General features: G+C 45.4%; 1 protein-coding gene across 1 annotated transcript in view; it reads left to right on the top strand.

The window, feature by feature from the left end:
- Positions 1 to 22,011, top strand: part of LOC121548530 (regulator of G-protein signaling 6-like) — a 146,596-nt gene that overhangs the window by 106,020 nt on the left and 18,565 nt on the right. The window contains exons 3-10 of the mRNA XM_041859995.1: positions 9,771 to 9,867; positions 11,085 to 11,135; positions 11,669 to 11,775; positions 13,252 to 13,303; positions 14,537 to 14,601; positions 15,186 to 15,262; positions 18,805 to 18,886; positions 19,109 to 19,183. Coding sequence (XP_041715929.1) covers positions 9,771 to 9,867; positions 11,085 to 11,135; positions 11,669 to 11,775; positions 13,252 to 13,303; positions 14,537 to 14,601; positions 15,186 to 15,262; positions 18,805 to 18,886; positions 19,109 to 19,183 — 606 coding nt within the window. The remainder of the gene's footprint in view (positions 1 to 9,770; positions 9,868 to 11,084; positions 11,136 to 11,668; positions 11,776 to 13,251; positions 13,304 to 14,536; positions 14,602 to 15,185; positions 15,263 to 18,804; positions 18,887 to 19,108; positions 19,184 to 22,011) is intronic.

The following is a 22,011-nucleotide window of genomic DNA, read 5'->3' as shown; positions in this document are numbered from 1 at the left end:
GTGGTGTTCTGCACCTGACCTTCAGCCATTCATTCATCAGCCTGTGGTGTTCTGCACCTGACCTTCAGCCATTTATTCATCAGCTTGTGGTGTTCTGTATCCAACCTTCAGCCATTCATTCATCAGCCTGTGGTGTTCTGCACCTGACCTTCAGCCATTCATTCATCAGCCTGTGGTGTTCTGCACCTGGGCTTCAGCCATTCATTCATCAGCCTGTGGTGTTCTGCACCTGACCTTCAGCCATTCATTCAGCCATCGATTGGCTTAGAGAGAGGGATAGGGAGGCAGAGAAAGAGGAGAGAGAGATATATAGAAGGAGAGAGAGATATACATAGAAGGAGAGAGAGATATATATAGAAGGAGAGAGAGAGAGATATAGAAGTAGAGAGATAGAGATATGTAGAAGGAGAGAGAGAGAGAGATAGAAGGAGAGAGGGAGAGAGAGAGAGATAGAAGGAGAGAGAGATATATAGAAGGAGAGAAAGAGATATAGAAGGAGAGAGAGAGGGATATAGAAGGAGAGAGAGAAGGAGCGAGAGAGAGAGAAAGAAGAGGGAGGGAGAGAGAGAGAGGAGAGAGAGATATAGAAGGAGAGAGAGAGATATAGAAGGAGAGAGAGAGGGATATAGAAGGAGAGAGAGATATATAGAAGGAGAGAGAGGTATATAGAAGGAGAGAGAGATATATAGAAGGAGAGAGAGATATAGAAGGAGAGAGAGAGGGATATAGAAGGAGAGAGAGAAGGAGCGTGAGAGAGAAAGAGGAGGGAGAGAGAGAGAGAGAGAAGGAGCGAGAGAGAGAGAAAGAGGAGGGAAGGTGAGAGAGATATATAGAGAGAGATGTAGAAGGAGAGAGAGATATAGAAGGAGAGAGAGAGATATAGAAGGAGAGAAAAATATATAGAAGGAGAGAGAGAGAGATATAGAAGGAGAGAGAGAGAGATATAGGAGAGAGAGAGAAGGAGAGAGAGATAGAGAGAGAGAGAAAGAGGAGAGAGGCAGAGAAAGTGGAGAGAGAGATAGAAGGAGAGAGAGAAGGAGCGAGAGAGAGAGAAAGAGAAGGGAGGGAGAGAGAGAGACAGAGAGAGAGCACGAGAGAGAGAGAGCGAAAGATGGAGGGAGAGAGAGAGACAGAGGTGCTCACATAACTTTCATTAGCTCGCTAAGGTTAGCATGCTAGGTAGTTACTGTGCCTTCAGAATGTATTCACAGCCCTTTACTTCTCCCACATTTCATCGTGTTACTAGGGCTGTTGCGGTGACCATGTTACTGTCATGAGACATGACTGCGGTAAAATTCCACGTGACCGTTGAGTCACTTTCATCTCCTCTTATGCACTCTGGTCTTGTGTTGGTAGTAGCCGTCCCTAACGATCTGGTACTCAGGGCTCTATTGTCCCTCTAACCACTCTGACATCAATGCAAATGCATTCGAAAATCACAAACACTTATCATCAAAACGTTATGTGCTTTTAAAAGTAACCCCACTGTGATGATCAATTTGAAGAAAGAAGTTCAACAACAGGTTGAAACTGAGTGGAAAACATGGTCTTTGTGGATGTTGTTTCAAAGCCTAACACAACGAAATGGACAGCGCTTTTCTAAGTTGATGATTAATTCAAAACACCCATATGCATAGGCCTATGTATGAGCCACCCAAAAAGCCTTCTGCATGTTACACATGGCAGATATTTTTTTTTAGGATTTAAGATGTCTTTGGTACATAATTATGTAGCCAAAAGCTACAAAGGTAAGTAAATAGCTGTATTAGAATGAAATATATATATAGGTCATTTCGTCAAACTTGTGAGGCTCTCCAGTCTCCAGTCTCGTTTGTTGCTCATTCAACATATTTTCTGCTACTTCACTCAATCCCGTTTTAAATGTCTTCCTTCCTAACTGTTTTCGATTCCCTGAGACCAACGGGAAAAAATAAAATTATGTAGGCCACACTGTCCCCCAAAATCATCCTGTTGTTCTGCATTTTGGGGTATTTTAAATGTGGTCACCCTACATGCATGAGTGAGAAAAAGGAATCTGTGGGAAAGTGCATATTGGTCAACATAATCTCAAACTCAGTTCGTGCAAATATGTACAAAAAGTATTTCAGCAGATTTTGTGCGTTTTTGTGTGGCTTAATTCGTGTGAAAAGACACACATTTTTGTGTTCTACGCTGCCTTTATTTGTGTCCCATATTTATTTATATAAAAATATAAAAAAACAAACGTGTTCAAACGTGTTCAAATCAAATCAAATTGTATTTGTCACATACACATGTTTAGCAGATGTTATTGCGGGTGTAGCGAAATGCTTGTGTTTCTAGCTCCAACAGTATATCTAACAATTCACAACAATACACACAATACACACAACCTAAAATGAATGGAATTAAGGAATATATAAATATTAGAAATATTAGGATGAGCAATGTCGGAGTGGCATTGACTAAAATACAGTAGAATAGAATACAGTATATACATATGAGATGAGTAAAGCAAAAATATGTAAACATTATTAGAGTGACTAGTTTTCCGTTATTAAAGTGGCCAGTGATTTCAAGTCACCGGGTGAAAGCCACCTAGTGATGGCAAACAACCCAATATTGTTAATCAACCAGGTTGTAACCAAAATCATCATAATATAATAGTAGCCTTACGTTGTTGTTTGTTTTATTAACGCTAAAACTGTTTTCTATGCTTGTTTTCACTTAATGCTTTGGGATACTGGTGCACTTGTAGTCAGAAAGGGCTACACTATTTTCTTATTTTCGTGTACAATACACAATTTCTTTCATAATGCATTTTTTCTTTTGGTATCCTTGAAGGTATTTGATTGGGGCATGGGGATACGTTTTTATGATGGGAAATTACAATGCACCCCATAATATACACACACTCACTTGGTTTGTACTCATGTTATAGCCAACTCTTGACTTTTGTATGAATTATTTTTAATAAAATATGTGTATTCATTATCTTTATTAACTGGTTAAATGTTTGTAGTTTGCATGTTTCAGTAATGATTAACATAGTTGAATAGTCGTGAACCTGTGCTTGATTCAGCTTTTGGTATATTTGGCATTTTTAAACGTATTATGTATTTCCACTGGAGAAAGCAATAATTAATCAACACACTACTGTAAATAAATGGACACCTGATATAAAACAGAAATTGCTCTCAGTAAATAAATGGTGAGAAATGCTCAGTTTGAAACCATTCGGCTTCACAGCCCTATAATAATGATACAAGTTATATCAGCTTAAAAAAAGGGTTTATTTACAACCGATTGGGGTATAAGATGTTGGATGTGCGTTAACACCCATTAGCTGTCAGCATGTCCAGCAGTTAGGTGGTAATGAGGTTCGTCACACTTAAGGGAGGTTGTGAGCTGTTCTGTCTGTTCCGGAACATAACATTTTGATCACTGTTGATTGTGATGTTTAGCCAGAGGCTGGTGGTGTCTCTGGCTGTGAGACACGCGGGGTCTGTCTCCAAACTACACCACAACTCTCTGGCACTGGGTTTTTAATGACTGTGGAAACAGTTCTGCTGAGGAAAGGCGACAACATTGTGTTCACCCATTGTTTCCTTCCTCAAAATATATGATTAATGTTGATGATATAGGCTGGTGTAGATATGGGTGGTGGGGTATAGCTTGCACAGAGATACAGTGTGCATGACAGAATAGACTGAGGAAACTGTGACCCACTGCAACCCAGTGTGGGTGTGTCAGAATGGATGGTACTTAGTATTACATTCCTAATGCTGAAAAGGTCAAATGAGAGTATATGTAGCAGTAGAATACATGGAGATGGTATGTTTTAACCTATACTGAACGAAAATATAAACACAACATGTAAAGTGTTGGTCCCGTGTTTCATGAGCTGAAATAAAATGTTCCAAATGCACAAAAAAACGTAATTCTCTAAAATGTTGTGCACACATTTGTTTACATCCCTGTTAGTGAGCATTTCTGCTTTGCCAAGATAATCCATCCACCTGACAGTTGTGGCTTATCAAGAAGCTGATTAAACAGCATGATCATTACACAGGTGCACCTTGTGCTGGGGACCATAAAAGGCCACTCTAAATAAAAGGCCCACCCATGGCTGCACCCCTGCCCAGCCATTTGAAATCCATAGATTAGGGCCTAATGAATTTATTAAAATTTACTGATTTCCATATATGAACTGTAACACAGTAAAATCGTTGAAATTGTTGCATGTTGCGTTTGTATTTTTGTTCAGTATACATGAGAACATATCATTAGAGTACATGGAGATGGTATGTTTTAAACTACCTGAGAACATATCATTAGAGTCCATGGAGATGGTATGTTTTAACCTAAGTTCAGTACATGTATGTTTTGCATGTCCTTGTATTTTCAGGTGTTCTTGGGTTTCTGTGTGTTTCTATACAAGTGTCAGTATGAGTTGTTTTTTTTTGTCACATGATTCATTTAATGTGCATTTCTCTCCTATGGTTGCTTGCTAATTTTGCTTCAGAATTGTGTTCCATTCGCTCTCTCTCTCTCGCTCTCGCTCTCTCTCTCTCTATCTATCTCTCATTTTCTCTCTCTATTGGCATGACGTAACAATGTACATATTGCCAAAGCTTACTTATTGTCAACGAGACAATCAGTAACAACAATGATCAAGGGTACAAATAACCATACAATGGACAATAACAATAACAATAACAATATGGTTGGTTGGTCTGTCAGACACTGTCCCTCATCTTATGGTCAATAACAATAACAATGTCATAGAGGACATGTGCAGGTTGGTTGGTCTGTCAGACACTGTCCCTCATCTTATGGAAGGCAGCAATGTAGTGCGCTGCCAACCCACAGCTCTCTGCGTCCTCCCCCAACAGGACGGGTAGCCTATTCTCATCAGAGAGGTCTTTGAAACCTTGAATAATGGATTCAAATTTGGGGAATTGACACTCTAATTGTTTTATATTTTTTACATTTTGTCAGGAAATGCAGCTCTGTTTCGGGTTGCACAGCCTTTCCTCTACAGGGAGCCAGGTTTTCCTGTGTCTACCCTTCTCAATGGCAAGGCTGTGCTCACTGAGCCTGTACTTTGTCAAGGTTTTTCTAAGGTTTTGATCAGTAACCATGGTCAAATAGTTAGCCACGGTGTACTGTTGTCACGTTCGTTGAGTACAGGATTGGACCAAGGTGCAGCGTGGAATGCATACATGTTTATTAACAAAGTTGACACACGACAAAACAACAAAAGCAACATAACGTGAAGCTCACAATGGCTACACACAAACAAGCCAAACAAGAGTCAAGATCCCACAACATAGGTAGGCAAAATGGCTACCTAAGTATGATCCCCAATCAGAGACAACGATCGACAGCTGCCTCTGATTGGGAACCACACCCGGCCAACATAGAAATATATAATCTAGATCTACACATAGATACCTAGATATTCACATGGTAACCTCTAGCATTCACACCCTGACCAACGTAACTAAAGAAAACCGGGCTCTCAAGGCCAGGGCGTGACAGTACTCCCCAAAGGTGCGGACTCCGGCCGCAAAACCTAACTTAACAGGGGAGGGTCCGGGTGGGCATCTAGCCTCGGTGGCGGCTCCGGCTCCGGGCGTGACGTCCTCTCCCTTACTGCCTCCCCGTTGCACCCCTGGTCCGGTCTGGACCTCGGCACGATGCTTCCCCTCTCAGTCCTCCCACGATGCACCAACCCCTGTCTGGACCCTGGTGTGGGAGGCTCTGACCCTGGAGAGGGGTTGACGTCTGATTCAGAACTCTGCATGCAGGGTTTCAATTGGGTGTTTGTCCCAATTGCAAGTGGACCCCACACCTCGCTGCCATAAAGTGAAATTGGTTCAATGACACATTCAATTAGTTTTAGCCAAATTTTAATAGGTATTTCAATTAGAATTTGTTTTTTAATGGCGTAGAATGGCCTGCGTGCTTTCTCTCTCAGTTCATTCACTGCATCATTAAGGTGTCCAGTTGATCTTATGTTTAAACCTAAAGTAATTGTAATGTGTGCAATAGTCCATATATTTTGTGCCAATTGAGAACTTTGGTCTAATTCCCTGAGATCTGGATCTTCTCTGGAAAATCATTATTTATGTCGTTTTGAGGTTTACTGCCAGGGCCCAGGTCTGGCAGTACTGCTCTAGCAGGTCCAGGTTCTGCTGTAGGCCGTGTGCTGTGGGTGACAGCAGGCACAGGTCATCTGCGAAGAGCAGGCATTTAACCTCTGAATTGTGGAGACAAACACCAGGGGCTGAGGATTTAGAATAGTGGCCAATTCGTTGATGTAAATACTGAAGAGTGCAGGGCTCAGATTGCAACCCTGGCGAAGGCCCCGCCCTTGGTTAAAGAATTGTGTTATTTTTCTTGCCAATTTTGATGCTGCACGTATTGCCATCTGGAATCAAGGACTCATAACCTCAATCTTTAAGAACAGAGACACATTTTACCCTAACAATTACAGCGGCATTTGTGTGAACAGTAACCTGGGGAAGGTTTTCTGTAGTATTATAAATGTAAGAGTTCTAAACTTCCTTAATAAGCACAATGTCTTGAGTAAAAGCCAACTTGGATTTATACCAAAACACACGACCAATCATATTTACACCCTACACACCCTGATAGATTTATTGAATTATGTCATATGTTTTACCCCCTACACCACTTTCAATAACTTTGTAGAACAGTCCTGTTGCCAAATAGAATCAAATGCTTTTTGGAAGTCGATAAAGCAAGCGTACATTTTGGAATTATTTTGATGGACACGTTTATCTATCAGGGTGTGTAGGGTGTAAATATGATTGAGAAAGGGTCAATGTCTCTTCCTCAAAGGTGGGGAATATCTCCTCATAGTAATATGGGGATTCTGAGGGGGGGGGGGATTTATATTGCGCAAAGGAACACATATTTTTCTGTCAGTACAAGTTCTTTTTTCAGTTTTAACCAAATGTGATATTTACCAATTTTGAGGGGATCAATTAGATTTCGTAGTTCGGATTTGTTCCAAATGATCAATCCTCCAGAGTCTCTGCCTCTATTGACAGAGCTGTGTTTCTGTGATGGCACAATTACCTCTCTGTAGCCTGTGGTACAGTGAGTGACAATGTCTGCCTTACACCATGTCTCCATGTCTCCTGCACCATGTCTCCTGCAGAATGATGACGTCAACATCTTCAGTCCAAAGGTTGATGAGTTTAGGCCCTGAATGTTCCACATGGTAACTGATAGTGATTTCATGTTGCAAAAATAAATTACAGCCCAGTCAGAAATACGGTAACTAAGTTGTTAAGAGTGAGAAAAGCAGGATAACAGCAAACATTTATTCTCATATCTGTTCTCTCTCTCTCTCTCTCTCTCTCTCTCTCTGTCTGTCTCTCTCTCTCTCTCTATCTCTCTCTCTCTCTCTCCCTCTCTCTCTCTCTCTCTCTCTCTCTCTCTCTCTCTCTCTCTCTCTCTCTCTCTCTCTCTCTCTCTCTCCCCCTCTCTCTCTCTCGCTCTCTCCCTCCCTCTCGCTCTCCCTCTCTCACTCTCAATTCAATTCAATTTAAGGGCTTTATTGGCATGGGAAACGTATGTTAACATTGCCAAAGCAAGTGAAGTAGATAGTAAACAAATGTGAAATAAACAATAAAAATTGACAGTAAACATTACACTCAGAAGTTCCAAAAGAATAAAAGTACAAAAGGGAAAATAAATAAATATAAATATGGGTTGTATTTACAATGGTGTTTGTTCTTCACTGGTTGCCCTTTTCTTGTGGCAACAGGTCACAAATCTTGCTGCTGTGATGGCACACTGTGGTATTTCACCCAATAGATCTGGGAGTTTATCAAAATTGGGTTAGTTTTCAAATTCTTTGTGGATCTGTGTAATCTGAGGGAAATATGTGTCTCTAATATGGTCATACATTTTGCAGGAGGTTAGGAAGTGCTGCTTAGTTTCCACCTCATTTTGTGGGCAGTGTGCACATAGCCTGTCTTCTCTTGAGAGCGAGGTCTGCCTAAGGCAGCCTTTCTCAATAGCAAGGCTATGCTCACTGAGTCTGTACATAGTCAAACATTTCCTTAATTTTGGGTCAGTCACAGTGGTCAGGTATTCTGCCACTGTGTACTCTCTGTTTAGAGCCAAATAGCATTATAGTTTGCGCTGTTTTTTTGTTAATTCTTTCCAATGTGTCAAGTAATTCTCTTTTTGTTTTCTCATGATTTGGTTGGGTCTAACTGTGTTGCTGTCCTGGGGCTCTGTGGGGTCTGTTTGTGTTTGTGAACAGAGCCCCAGGACCAGCTTGCTTAGGGGACTCTTCTCCAGGTTATTCTCTCTGTAGATGATGGATTTGTTATGGAAGGTTTGGGAATCGTTTCCTTATAGGTGGTTTTTGAATTTAACGGCTCTTTTCTGGATTTTGATAATTAGTGGGTATCGGCCTAATTCTGCTCTGCATGCATTATTTGGTGTTTTATGTTGTACACTGAGGATATTTTTGCAGAATTCTGCATGCGGAGTCTCAATTTGGTGTTTGTCCCATTTTGTGAATTCTTGATTGGTGAGCGGACCCCAGACCTCACAACCATAAAGGGCAATGGGTTCTATAACTGATTCAAGTATTTGTAGCCAGATCCTAATTGGTATGTCGAATTTTATGTTCCTTTTGATGGCATAGAAGGCCCTTCTTGCCTTGTTTCTCAGATCGTTCACAGCTTTGTGGAAGTTACCTCTCTCTCTCTCTCAGGTGGGCTCTCTGTTTGTTTTGATTGGGTTATGCATAGCTGTGTGTTAGGTCTCACTTCCCAATCACACACACACACACACACACACACACACACACACACACACACACACACACACACACACACAGTGAGAAGCAGAGGGATGACTACATGCAATCTAAACACAAACAGCTGGATAATCGAATATAATCAGATGACTCTGCTCTGAGGTCGGCAACATGTTTCATTACTGGCTACAGGGATATTAATATGCCTGAGGTGTGCGTGTGTGTGAATGTCTATGTGTGTGTGTGTGTGTGTGTGTGTGTGTGTGTGTGTCGCCTGGAATTAAAATGTAAACTATCTGGAATTCTCCTGTTACTCAAACCCACTGTCTACACATCACTCTCTATAAGCATTTGATAGACTTGAGCCTTGTCTTTAATGCTGATGTAATCGGTTGTGACCGATCGTGTAATTCAGGTAATAGTAAAATTAGTGATATTACTTAGTGATATTATAAATTCATTTCCAAAAAAGGAGCGCAGCCTTCATTCTAACAACTGGGATATGTATCTCTGGTCTGTCTTGTAAAATTAATGTAATCTGAATGAGAATAAGCTGTATAAATAAAGGTTCAATTAAAATAATGTGTAAAGTGGTGTTTGGGGAAAGAGGAGGAGGGGCGTACAGGGGAAACTGGGGCTCTTCTGAAGAAAGGTTCCCCCTGCGATGAGGGAGAGTTCCGAGGCCACAGGGACGACAGGTGAGCTTCGCTTGCTTTTCGGTTGTGACCTTTAACCTCACGTCCGTCTCTTCTTATGTCCGTGCCGCCAACTCTACCGGCTCTCTAACCTGCATCTTTATACTTACTTGAAATCTCACCTAAGCTCTCATACAGTGTTTCCCTGTACATCTTCAGTCACACCTTCAGTCACACCTTCAGTCACACCTTCAGTCACACCTTCAGTCCATTCATCATTCTCATCTTAACCGTATACTTCATCTTTCAAACCTACCTTACCTCAATCTCTCCTCCCACTGCAGATTGAGGAGATAGTGACCCGTATCCAGGATGAGACTGAGGGTGTTCCCATCAGAACTGTTAAGAGCTTCCTGACCAAGATACCCAGCGTCGTCACAGGTGAAAGGTGTAGAGTTACAGACGGACAGACAGGCGGACAGACGTGTGTGTGTGTGTGTGTGTGTGTGAGGCTGCGTGGCTGCGTCTGGCCCACACACACATAGAGGGCCATGAGCAGAGCAGCATATCAATAAAAACAATTGCTAATGCACTGTGGCTTTCGCTCAGCAGCACACAAACACAGAGATCGAGAGAGAGACACACACACGGATGCATGTACGCACGCACGCACACACGCACACACACACACACACACACACGCACACACGGCTATACAGCATAGAGCCGCAGGCCAGAACATTTAATAAATGATGGGGAATTAGGCAACACTTCTGTGGTCAAGGAGAGGATGGTCTGTCTCTCTCGCTCTCTCTCTCTCTCTCGGTTTCTCTCTCTTACCCTCTCTCTCTCTCTCGCTCTCTCTGTTTCTCTCTTACCCTCTCTCTCTCTCTCGATCTCTCTGTTTCTCTCTCTTACCCTCTCTCCCTTACCCTCTCTCTCCCTCTCTCTCTCTCTCTCTCTCTCTCTCTCTCTCTCTCTCTGTTTCTCTCTCTTACCCTCTCTCTCTCTCCATCTCTCCCTCTCTCTCTCTCTGTTTCTCTCTCTCGCTCTCTCTCTCTCTGTTTCTCCCTCTCTCTCTCTCTCTCTCTCTCTCTCTCTATCTCTCTCTCTCTCTCTCTCTCTCAATTCAATTCAATTCAATTTGCTTTATTGGCATGATGTAACAATGTACATATTGCCAAAGCTTACTTTGGATATTTACACTTTTAACATAATTAAAATAATAATAATCAATATTGTCAACGGGACAACAGTAACAACAATAACCAAGGGTCAAAATAACCATTGAACAATAACAATATAGAGGACTTGTGCAGGTTGGTAGGTCTGTCAGACACTGTCCCTCATAAAAATAATAAACCATTTAGCAGACGCTTTTATCCAAAGCGTATTACAGTCATGTGCGCATACATTTTTACGTATGGGTGGTCCCGGGGATCGAACCCACTACCCTGGCGTTACAAGCGCCATTCTCTCTCTCTCTCTCTCTCTCTCTCTCTCTCTCTCTCTCTCTCTCTCTCTCTCTCTCTCTCTCTCTCTCTCTCTCTCTCTCTCTCTCTCTCTCTCTCTCTCTCTCTCTCTCTCTCTCTCTCTCTCTCTCTCTGTGTGTGTGTTGCTCTTCTATAACAGTCCTCTCTGTCTCTTGTCTCTACCAGGTGCAGATATAGTGCAGTGGCTGATGAAGAACTTAGCCATTGAGGATCCTGGTGGGTATATTTACATTTACATTTTAGTCATTTAGCAGACGCTCTTATCCAGAGCGACTTACAGTTAGTGAGTGTTTTATTTTTCATACTGGCCCCCCGTGGGAATCGAACCCACAACCCTGGCATTGCAAACGCCATGCTCTACCAACTGAGCTACATTGCTGCCGGCTCTCTAGTGGCACAGCTAGCACTACGATGCAGTGCCTTAGACCACTGCGCCACTCGGGAGAGTATATGTCATGAAGACTATTTTAAATGTTTTTGTATTCAATGGCAATTAAAGCTTACTAAACATGTATTAAACATGTAATAAACCCTTTATAAACTCTTAATAGAGCGTGTGTTACATGTTTGTAATTGTCTCTTCCTTGTAGTGTTACTGTACATTGATATAGTTCAAGATAATGAGCTTTGTATTCAAAAGCTGAAACATCTCAATAAGCATGCAATAAAGTATAGACCCTTCATAAACCAGCATGTATTACTTGTAAGTAAATCACTGACTGTGTCCAATCCTTGTCGTTCCCCTGTAGCTGAGGCGATGCACATCGGGAGTCTGATTGCTGCTCAGGGATATCTCTTCCCCATCTCTGATCACGTCCTGTCACTCAAAGACGATGGATCCTTCTATCGCTTCCAGGTGAGCAGTAGGACCATATAAGGCTATGAGGCAGCTTCCAGGTGAACACCATGACCATATAAGGGTATAAGGCAGCTTCCAGGTGAACACCATGACCATATAAGGGTATAAGGCAGCTTCCAGGTGAACACCATGACCATATAAGGGTATAAGGCAGCTTCCAGGTGAACACCATGACCATATAAGGGTATAAGGCAGCTTCCAGGTGAGCACCACGATATAAAGCTATGGCCGTATAAGGTTATAAGGAAGCTAAAATGAGACAAGGAGGGATCAGATAGTGATCCCAGCAAACCACATTTGGTTCTTTGAATGTTCCCAGAACCTTACAAAAGGTTGTGGGAAAGGTGTAGGAACATTCTCCCTTCAACAGCTAAAACCCCAAAATGTCATACATGTCAGATTTCTTCAGAAAGGATATCTGCACTGAGGAGCCAGATGGAACTCTTGACTGCCAGTGAGTGAAACTGCACCAATGTGACCAGTTGTTCTCCCATGCTACTTCCTGGTCTCTTGATGGCATCCTCTGTCTTTTTCGTGTCTATCTCAGTCTAGAGAGGGAGATATGGCTTCTCCAAAGTGCTGCCACGTGTTAATCTGAGTGATTGAGATGGACAAAGATCCTATAAAGTACCAGTTACCTTCCAGCTCAGTCATGGAACCAAATCAAAACCAACCTGATCCGTACGACACAACACCACACCCACTTAGATACTTCCTCTGTTTCTACAAAAGGTGGCCTACTCTGAGATGCTTCTACCAGGAGGCTCAGAGACCTTAACATGAGGAAGTCACTGACCTTCATGTCTTAAAGTAATGATGGACTGTCGTTTCTCTTTGCTTATTTTAGCTCTTCTTGCCATAATATGGACTTGGTCTTTTACCAAATAGGGCTATCTTCTGTATACCCCCCCCACCTTGTCACAACACAACTGATTGGGTCAAACGCATTAAGAAGGAATGAAATTCCACAAGTTAACTTTTAAGAAGGCACACCTGTTAATTGAAATGCATTCCAGGTGACTACCTCATGAAGCTGGTTGAGAGAATGCCAAGAGTGTGCAAAGCTGTCATCAAGGCAAAGGGTGGCTATTTGAAGAATCTCAAATATAAAATATATTTTGATTTGTTTAACACTTTTTTGGTTACTACATGATTCAATATGTGTTATTTCATAGTTTTGATGTCTTCACTATTATTCTACAATGTAGAAAATAGTAAAAAATAAAAAAAAACCTTGAATGAGTAGGAATTCTAAAACTTTCGACCGGTAGTGTATCTTTACAAAATGACATAAAAATAAAAAATACGTTAAGTTATTGCCTCTTTAATATTGTCCCAATGCCTCTCACCTCTCAATAATACCTTAATTCTCTCCATTCCTCTCTCCTTCCTCTCTTCTATCCAAACATCTCTCTATTCCTCTCCCTCCTCTCTCCTTCTTCTCTCCCTCCTCCATCCCTCCTTGACCCTCAGGCTCCATATTTCTGGCTTTCTAACTGCTGGGAGCCAGAGAACACAGACTATGGTAAGTCCATAGAAATAGAGAACAGAGAACACAGAACAGAGAACACAGAACAGAGAACACAGAACAGAGAACACAGACTATGGTAAATCCATAGAAATAGTATAACAGATACTCCCTTTAAAATCAAAGTTATGTGATGGGTGGAAATTCTTTGTCTATGGTAAGTCATTCACTGTAGGGGCTTACACTGCCTCCTATAGGACATCACTCCTGCGGAACATTACAGATAGCCACAGCTCTCAGAACAGTCACGACCAGAAGACTACTCAGCTCCAGTGGACATTACAGATAGCCACAGCTCTCAGAACAGTCACGACCAGAAGACTACTCAGCTCCAGTGGACATTACAGATAGCCACAGCTCTCAGAACAGTCACGACCAGAAGACTACTCAGCTCCAGTGGACATTACAGATAGCCACAGCTCTCAGAACAGTCACGACCAGAAGACTACTCAGCTCCAGTGGACATTACAGATAGCCACAGCTCTCAGAACAGTCACGACCAGAAGACTACTCAGCTCCAGTGGACATTACAGATAGCCACAGCTCTCAGAACAGTCACGACCAGAAGACTACTCAGCTCCAGTGGACACCTCCCTGGTTGAGCAGGGAGGAACTAAATCTGATCAGGGACTAGGACCGGGAGAGAGAGAGGGTGATGAGGAGGGTAGAGGGAGGGGGGTTGGAGGGATGGGAGATGATGGGGAGTGGGATGGATGGATGGATGGATACGGGGAGAGGGAGAGTGGGATGGATGGATGGATGGATGGATGGATGCAGGGAGAGGGGGAGTGGGATGGATGGATGGATGAATGCAGGGAGAGGGAGAGGGAGAGTGGGATGGATGGATGGATGGATGGATGGATGGATGCGGGGAGAGGGAGAGGGAGAGTGGGATGGATGGATGGATGGATGGATGGATGGATGGATGCAGGGAGAGGGAGAGGGAGAGTGGGATGGATGGATGGATGGATGGATGGATGGATGCGGGGAGAGGGAGAGGGAGAGTGGGATGGATGGATGGATGGATGCGGGGAGAGGGAGAGTGGGATGGATGGATGGATGGATGGATGGATGGATGCGGGGAGAGGGAGAGGGAGAGTGGGATGGATGGATGGATTGAAGGGAAAGGGATTTACAGAAACACTGATAAGGCTCAGTCTCTCTCTCTCTCTCTCTCTCTCTCTCTCTCTCTCTCTCTCTCTCTCTCTCTCTCTCTCTCTCTCCCTCCAGCTATCTATCTGTGCAAGAGGACCATGCAGAACAAGACTCGTTTGGAGCTGGCTGATTATGAGGCGGTGGGTACCTGAGTGTCATGTGCTTCGTCCCAAATGGCACCCTATTCCCTATGTAGTGCACTACTTTTGACCAGGGCCCATAAGAAAATGTGGGACGCAGGCCTGGAGTGTCATGGAGTGTCCAAATCTCTCCTAGTGGATTATAGTATCAATAAATATGATTGTCTGACTGTAACTGGAAACACTGCGCGTAAAGTTTATTTCCATTTCAATAAGCCCGGGCTGATGCAGGTGGTGAAAGCAGCCAATATAAACTGAAGGTTCAGGTGATAGCAGTTTCTCTCTACTAGGTGGGTCGTGTGTGTACTCATGTTGCTTATGTTTCTCCCACTCCCTCTCGCTCTCTATCTCCCTCCCTTTTTACCTCTCCCCCACTCCCTCCCTCCCTCATCCTCTCCATCTCTCTCCCTCCCTCCCTCCCCTAACCCCTCCATCCCCTAACCCCTCCCTCCCTCCCTCTCGCCCTTCTCCTTCTCCCTCTCCCCTAACCTCTCCCTCTCGCTCTCCCCTCTCTCTCCTTCCTCTCTCACTCCCTCCCTCCTCCCTCCCTCCCTCCCTCCCCCCTCCTTCTCTCTATCAATCAGGAGAACCTGGCCAGACTACAGAGAGCCTTCGCCAGGAAGTGGGAGTTTATATTCATGCAGGCCGAGGCTCAGGTCAAGTAAGTGAATCAAATCAAATCAAATTTTATTGGCCACATGCGCCGAATACAACAGGTGCAGACATTACAGTGAAATGCTTACTTACAGCCCTTAACCAACAGTGCATTTATTTTTAATAAAAAAGTAGAATAAAACAACAAAAAAGTGTTGAGAAAAAAAGAGCAGAAGTAAAATAAAATAACAGTAGGGAGGCTTTGTGTTTGTGTGTGTGTGGATCGGTTCTTCTATCCTTGTGGGGACCTAAAATCCCCAAAAGTCCCCACAAGGATAGTAAAACAAGGAACATTTTCCCACGTGGGGACATTTCCCACGTCCCCATGAGGACAAAGGCTATTTTAAGCTTAGGGGTTATGTTTAGGGTTTGGGTTACAATTAGGGTTATGGTAAGGGTTAGGGTAAAATTTAGGGTTAGGGAAAATAGGATTTTGAATGGGACTGAATTGTGTGTCCCCACAAGGTTAGCTGTACAAGACTGTGTGTGTGTGTGTGTGTGTGTGTGTGTGTGTGTGTGTGTGTGTGTGTGTGTGTGTGTGTGTGTGTGTGTGTGTGTGTGTGCTTGCGTGCTTGTATTACTATCCTCTTGCGTGCCGAAAGACCCCACAAGTCCTCACAAGTCCCCACAAGACCCCACAAGACCCCACAAGTCCCCACAAGACCCCACAAGTCCCCACAAGACCCCACAAGTCCCCACAAGACCCCACAAGACCCCACAAGTCCCCACAAGACCCCACAAGACCCCACAAGTCCCCACAAGACCCCACAAGTCCCCACAAGACCCCACAAGTCCCCACAAGTCCCCACAAGACCCCACAAGACCCCACAAGTCCCCACAAGACCCCACAAGACCCCACAAGTCCTCACAAGACCCCACAAGACCCCACAAGTCCTCACAAGTCCCCACAAGACCCCACATGTCCTCACAAGTCCCCACAAGACCCCACAAGACCCCACAAGTCCTCACAAGTCCCCACAAGTCCTCACAAGTCCCCACAAGACCCCACAAGACCCCACAAGACCCCACAAGTCCCCACAAGACCCCACAAGACCCCACAAGTCCTCACAAGACCCCACAAGACCCCACAAGACCCCACAAGTCCTCACAAGACCCCACAAGACCCCACAAGTCCCAAAGTTACAATTAGGGTTATGGTAAGGGTTAGGGTAAAATTTAGGGTTAGGGAAAATAGGATTTTGAATGTGACTGAATTGTGTGTCCCCACAAGGTTAGCTGTACAAGACTGTGTGTGTGTGTGTGTGTGTGTGTGTGTGTGTGTGTGTGTGTGTGTGTGTGTGTGTGCTTGCGTGCTTGTATTACTATCCTCTTGCGTGCCGAAAGACCCCACAAGTCCTCACAAGTCCCCACAAGACCCCATAAGACCCCACAAGTCCCCACAAGACCCCACAAGTCCCCACAAGACCCCACAAGTCCCCACAAGACCCCACAAGACCCCACAAGTCCCCACAAGACCCCACAAGACCCCACAAGTCCCCACAAGACCCCACAAGTCCCCACAAGACCCCACAAGACCCCACAAGTCCCCACAAGACCCCACAATACCCCACAAGTCCCCACAAGACCCCACAAGACCCCACAAGTCCTCACAAGACCCCACAAGACCCCACAAGTCCTCACAAGTCCCCACAAGTCCCCACAAGACCCCACAAGACCCCACAAGTCCCCACAAGACCCCACAAGACCCCACAAGTCCCCACAAGACCCCACAAGTCCCCACAAGACCCCACAAGTCCCCACAAGTCCCCACAAGACCCCACAAGACCCCACAAGTCCCCACAAGACCCCACAAGACCCCACAAGTCCTCACAAGACCCCACAAGACCCCACAAGTCCTCACAAGTCCCCACAAGACCCCACATGTCCTCACAAGTCCCCACAAGACCCCACAAGACCCCACAAGTCCTCACAAGTCCCCACAAGTCCTCACAAGTCCCCACAAGACCCCACAAGACCCCACAAGACCCCACAAGTCCCCACAAGACCCCACAAGACCCCACAAGTCCTCACAAGACCCCACAAGACCCCACAAGACCCCACAAGTCCTCACAAGACCCCACAAGACCCCACAAGTCCCAAAGTTACAATTAGGGTTATGGTAAGGGTTAGGGTAAAATTTAGGGTTAGGGAAAATAGGATTTTGAATGGGACTGAATTGTGTGTCCCCACAAGGTTAGCTGTACAAGACTGTGTGTGTGTGTGTGTGTGTGTGTGTGTGTGTGTGTGTGTGTGTGTGTGTGTGTGTGTGCGTTGCGTGCTTGTATTACTATCCTCTTGCGTGCCGAAAAGACCCCCACAAGTCCTCACAAGTCCCCACAAGACCCCACAAGACCCCACAAGTCCCCACAAGACCCCACAAGTCCCCACAAGACCCCACAAGTCCCCACAAGACCCACAAGACCCCACAAGTCCCCACAAGACCCCACAAGACCCCACAAGTCCCCACAAGACCCCACAAGTCCCCACAAGAGCCCACAAGACCCCACAAGTCCCCACAAGACCCCACAAGACCCCACAAGTCCCCACAAGACCCCACAAGACCCCACAAGTCCTCACAAGACCCCACAAGACCTCACAAGTCCTCACAAGTCCCCACAAGACCCCACATGTCCTCACAAGTCCCCACAAGACCCCACAAGACCCCACAAGTCCTCACAAGTCCCCACAAGTCCTCACAAGTCCCCACAAGACCCCACAAGACCCCACAAGACCCCACAAGTCCCCACAAGACCCCACAAGACCCCACAAGTCCTCACAAGACCCCACAAGACCCCACAAGACCCCACAAGTCCTCACAAGACCCCACAAGACCCCACAAGTCCCCACAAGACCACACAAGACCCCAAAAGTCCCCACAAGTCCCCACAAGACCCCACAAGACCCCACAAGTCCCCACAAGACCCCACACATCCCCACAAGACCCCACAAGACCACACAAGACCCCAAAAGTCCCCACAAGTCCCCACAAGACCCCACAAGTCCCCACAAGACCCCACAAGTCCCCACAAATCCCCACAATACCCCACAAGACCCAACAAGACCCCACAAGTCCCCACAAGACCCCACAAGACCCCACAAGACCCCACAAGTCCCCACAAGGATAGTAAAACAAGGGAAATTCTCCCTTAAGGGGACATTAAATTAGTTAGATTTAAGGTTAGGGCTTGAATTAGGGTTGGGTTTAGGGTTAGGCTTAGGGAAAGTAGACTTTTGAATGGAAATCAATTTTAGGTCCCCCAAGGTTAGAATAACATAATGTGAGTTTGTGTCTGTGTGTTTTCTTCTTTTTTATATTAGTGAGTGTATTGTATTTGGGTGGATGTTTTTATATAACAAAGTAAACACCCTTAGGCTATGTCTAACACTATCTCTTCTCTCTCTTTTCTCTGTCTCTTTTCTCTGTCTCTGTCTCTGTCTCTCTTTCTTTCTCTCTCTCTCTCTCTCTCTCTCTCTCTCTCTCTCTCTCTCTCTCTCTCTCTCTCTCTCTCTCTCTCTCTCTCTCTCTCTCTCTCTCTTCCTCTCCTCCAGGATCGACAGGAAAAAGGATAGAATTGAGAGGAAGATTCTAGATAGTCAAGAAAGAGCTTTCTGGGATGTCCATAGACCTGTGGTATGTGCGTGCTTGTGTGTATATGTGTGTGTGTGTGTGTGGACGTACAAGACTGTGTGTGTGTGTGTGTGTGTGTGTGTGTGTGTGCGTGTATGTGTATGTGTTTTTTGTGGTATGTACCTGGACTTGCCCATTAACACTGCATTTCTATTTTGAAAGTGTTTCCTGTTTCCTGTTTCCTGTGCCTACTGAACATAACACTTGATCCTCTATGATCTCCAGCCAGGTTGTGTGAACACCACAGAGATGGACATCAGGAAATGCAGACGCATGAAGAACCCACAGAGAGTCAAGAAGGTATGGCCAGGAAGGACTAGATTCACTAGACTGTGCCCAGAACTATTGGGTTGGTGTAGTGGGTGGGTCAATAGACAATGTCAAAGGCTTTACAAAAAAAGTTTGAAAAACCCAATACGGGATGATGGTAACATGCCACTCTTCCCTCTCCTTTCTTCTCCTCCATTTCTCTCTCCTTCTCTCCATCCCCCTGATTTCGCTCTCCTTCTCTCCATCCCCCTGATTTCTATCTCCTTCTCTCCATCCCCCTGATTTCTCTCTCCTTCTCTCCATCCCCCTGATTTCTCTCTCCTTCTCTCCACCCCCCTGATTTCTCTCTCCTTCTCTCCATCCCCCTGATTTCTATCTCCTTCTCTCCATCCCCCTGATTTCTCTCTCCTTCTCTCCATCCCCCTGATTTCTCTCTCCTCTCCATCCCCCTGATTTCTATCTCCTTCTCTCATCCCCCTGATTTCTCTCTCCTTCTCTCCATCCCCCTGATTTCTATCTCCTTCTATCCATCCCCCTGATTTCTCTCTCCTTCTCTCCATCCCCCTGATTTCTATCTCCTTCTCTCCATCCCCCTGATTTCTCTCTCTCTTCTCTCCATCCCCCTGATTTCTCTCTCCTTCTCTCCATCCCCCTGATTTCTCTCTCCTTCTCTCCATCCCCCTGATTTCTCTCTCCTTCTCTCCATCCCCCTGATTTCTATCTCCTTCTCTCCATCCCCCTGATTTCTCTCTCCTTCTCTCCATCCCCCTGATTTCTATCTCCTTCTCTCCATCCCCCTGATTTCTATATCCTTCTCTCCATCCCCCTGATTTCTATATCCTTCTCTCCATCCCCCTGATTTCTCTCCCCTTCTCTCCATCCCCCTGATTTCTATCTCCTTCTCTCCATCCCCTGATTTCTCTCTCCTTCTCTCCATCCCCCTGATTTCTCTCTCCTTCTCTCCATCCCCCTGATTTCTATCTCCTTCTCTCCATCCCCCCTGATTTCTCTCTCCTTCTCTCCATCCCCCTGATTTCTATCTCCTTCTCTCCATCCCCCTGATTTCTCTCTCCTTCTCTCCATCCCCCTGATTTCTCTCTCCTTCTCTCCATCCCCCTGATTTCTATATCCTTCTCTCCATCCCCCTGATTTCTCTCCCCTTCTCTCCATCCCCCTGATTTCTATCTCCTTCTCTCCATCCCCCTGATTTCTCTCTCCTTCTCTCCATCCCCCTGATTTCTCTCTCCTTCTCTCCATCCCCCTGATTTCTATCTCCTTCTCTCATCCCCCTGATTTCTCTCTCCTTCTCTCCATCCCCCTGATTTCTCTCTCCTTCTCTCCATCCCCCTGATTTCTATCTCCTTCTCTCCATCCCCCTGATTTCTCTCTCCTTCTCTCCATCCCCCTGATTTCTCTCTCCTTCTCTCCATCCCCCTGATTTCTATCTCCTTCTCTCCATCCCCCCTGATTTCTCTCTCCTTCTCTCTCCATCCCCCTGATTTCTCTCTCCTTCTCTCCATCCCCCTGATTTCTATCTCCTTCTCTCCATCCCCCTGATTTCTCTCTCCTTCTCTCCATCCCCCTGATTTCTCTCTCCTTCTCTCCATCCCCCTGATTTCTCTCTCCTTCTCTCCATCCCCCTGATTTCTATCTCCTTCTCTCCATCCCCCTGATTTATCTCTCCTTCTCTCATCCCCCTGATTTCTCTCTCCTTCTCTCCATCCCCCTGATTTCTCTCTCCTTCTCTCCATCCCCCTGATTTCTCTCTCCTTCTCTCCATCCCCCCTGATTTCTCTCTCCTTCTCTCCATCCCCCTGATTTCTCTCTCCTTCTCTCCATCCCCCTGATTTCTCTCTCCTTCTCTCCATCCCCCTGATTTCTCTCTCCTTCTCTCCATCCCCCTGATTTCTCTCTCCTTCTCTCCATCCCCCTGATTTCTCTCTCCTTCTCTTCATCCCCCTGATTTCTCTCTCCTTCTCTCCATCCCCCTGATTTCTCTCTCCTTCTCTCCATCCCCTGATTTCTCTCTCCTTCTCTCCATCCCCCTGATTTCTCTCTCCTTCTCTCCATCCCCCTGATTTCTATCTCCTTCTCTCCATCCCCCTGATTTCTCTCTCCTTCTCTCCATCCCCCTGATTTCTCTCTCCTTCTCTCCATCCCCCTGATTTCTCTCTCCTTCTCTCCATCCCCCTGATTTCTCTCTCCTTCTCTCCATCCCCCTGATTTCTCTCTCCTTCTCTCCATCCCCCTGAATTCTCTCTCCTTCTCTCCATCCCCCTGATTTCTCTCTCCTTCTCTCCATCCCCCTGATTTCTCTCTCCTTCTCTCCATCCCCCTGATTTCTATCTCCTTCTCTCCATCCCCCTGATTTCTCTCTCCTTCTCTCCATCCCCCTGATTTCTCTCTCCTTCTCTCCATCCCCCTGATTTCTCTCTCCTTCTCTCCATCCCCCTGATTTCTCTCTCCTTCTCTCCATCCCCCTGATTTCTCTCTCCTTCTCTCCATCCCCCTGATTTCTCTCTCCTTCTCTCCATCCCCCTGATTTCTCTCTCCTTCTCTCCACCCCCCTGATTTCTCTCTCCTTCTCTCCATCCCCCTGATTTCTCTCTCCTTCTCTCCATCCCCCTGATTTCTCTCTCCTTCTCTCCATCCCCCTGATTTCTCTCTCCTTCTCTCCATCCCCCTGATTTCTCTCTCCTTCTCTCCATCCCCCTGATTTCTCCTCCTTCTCTCCATCCCCTGATTTCTCTCTCCTTCTCTCCATCCCCCTGATTTCTCTCTCCTTCTCTCCATCCCCCTGATTTCTCTCTCCTTCTCTCCATCCCCCTGATTTCTCTATCCTTCTCTCCATCCCCTGA

The sequence above is a fragment of the Coregonus clupeaformis genome, unplaced genomic scaffold (assembly GCF_020615455.1).
Source record: "Coregonus clupeaformis isolate EN_2021a unplaced genomic scaffold, ASM2061545v1 scaf0141, whole genome shotgun sequence".
NCBI lineage: Eukaryota > Metazoa > Chordata > Actinopteri > Salmoniformes > Salmonidae > Coregonus > Coregonus clupeaformis.
Note: the sequence above shows the minus strand (reverse complement) of the source record. Positions and strands in the feature narration are given on the sequence as shown.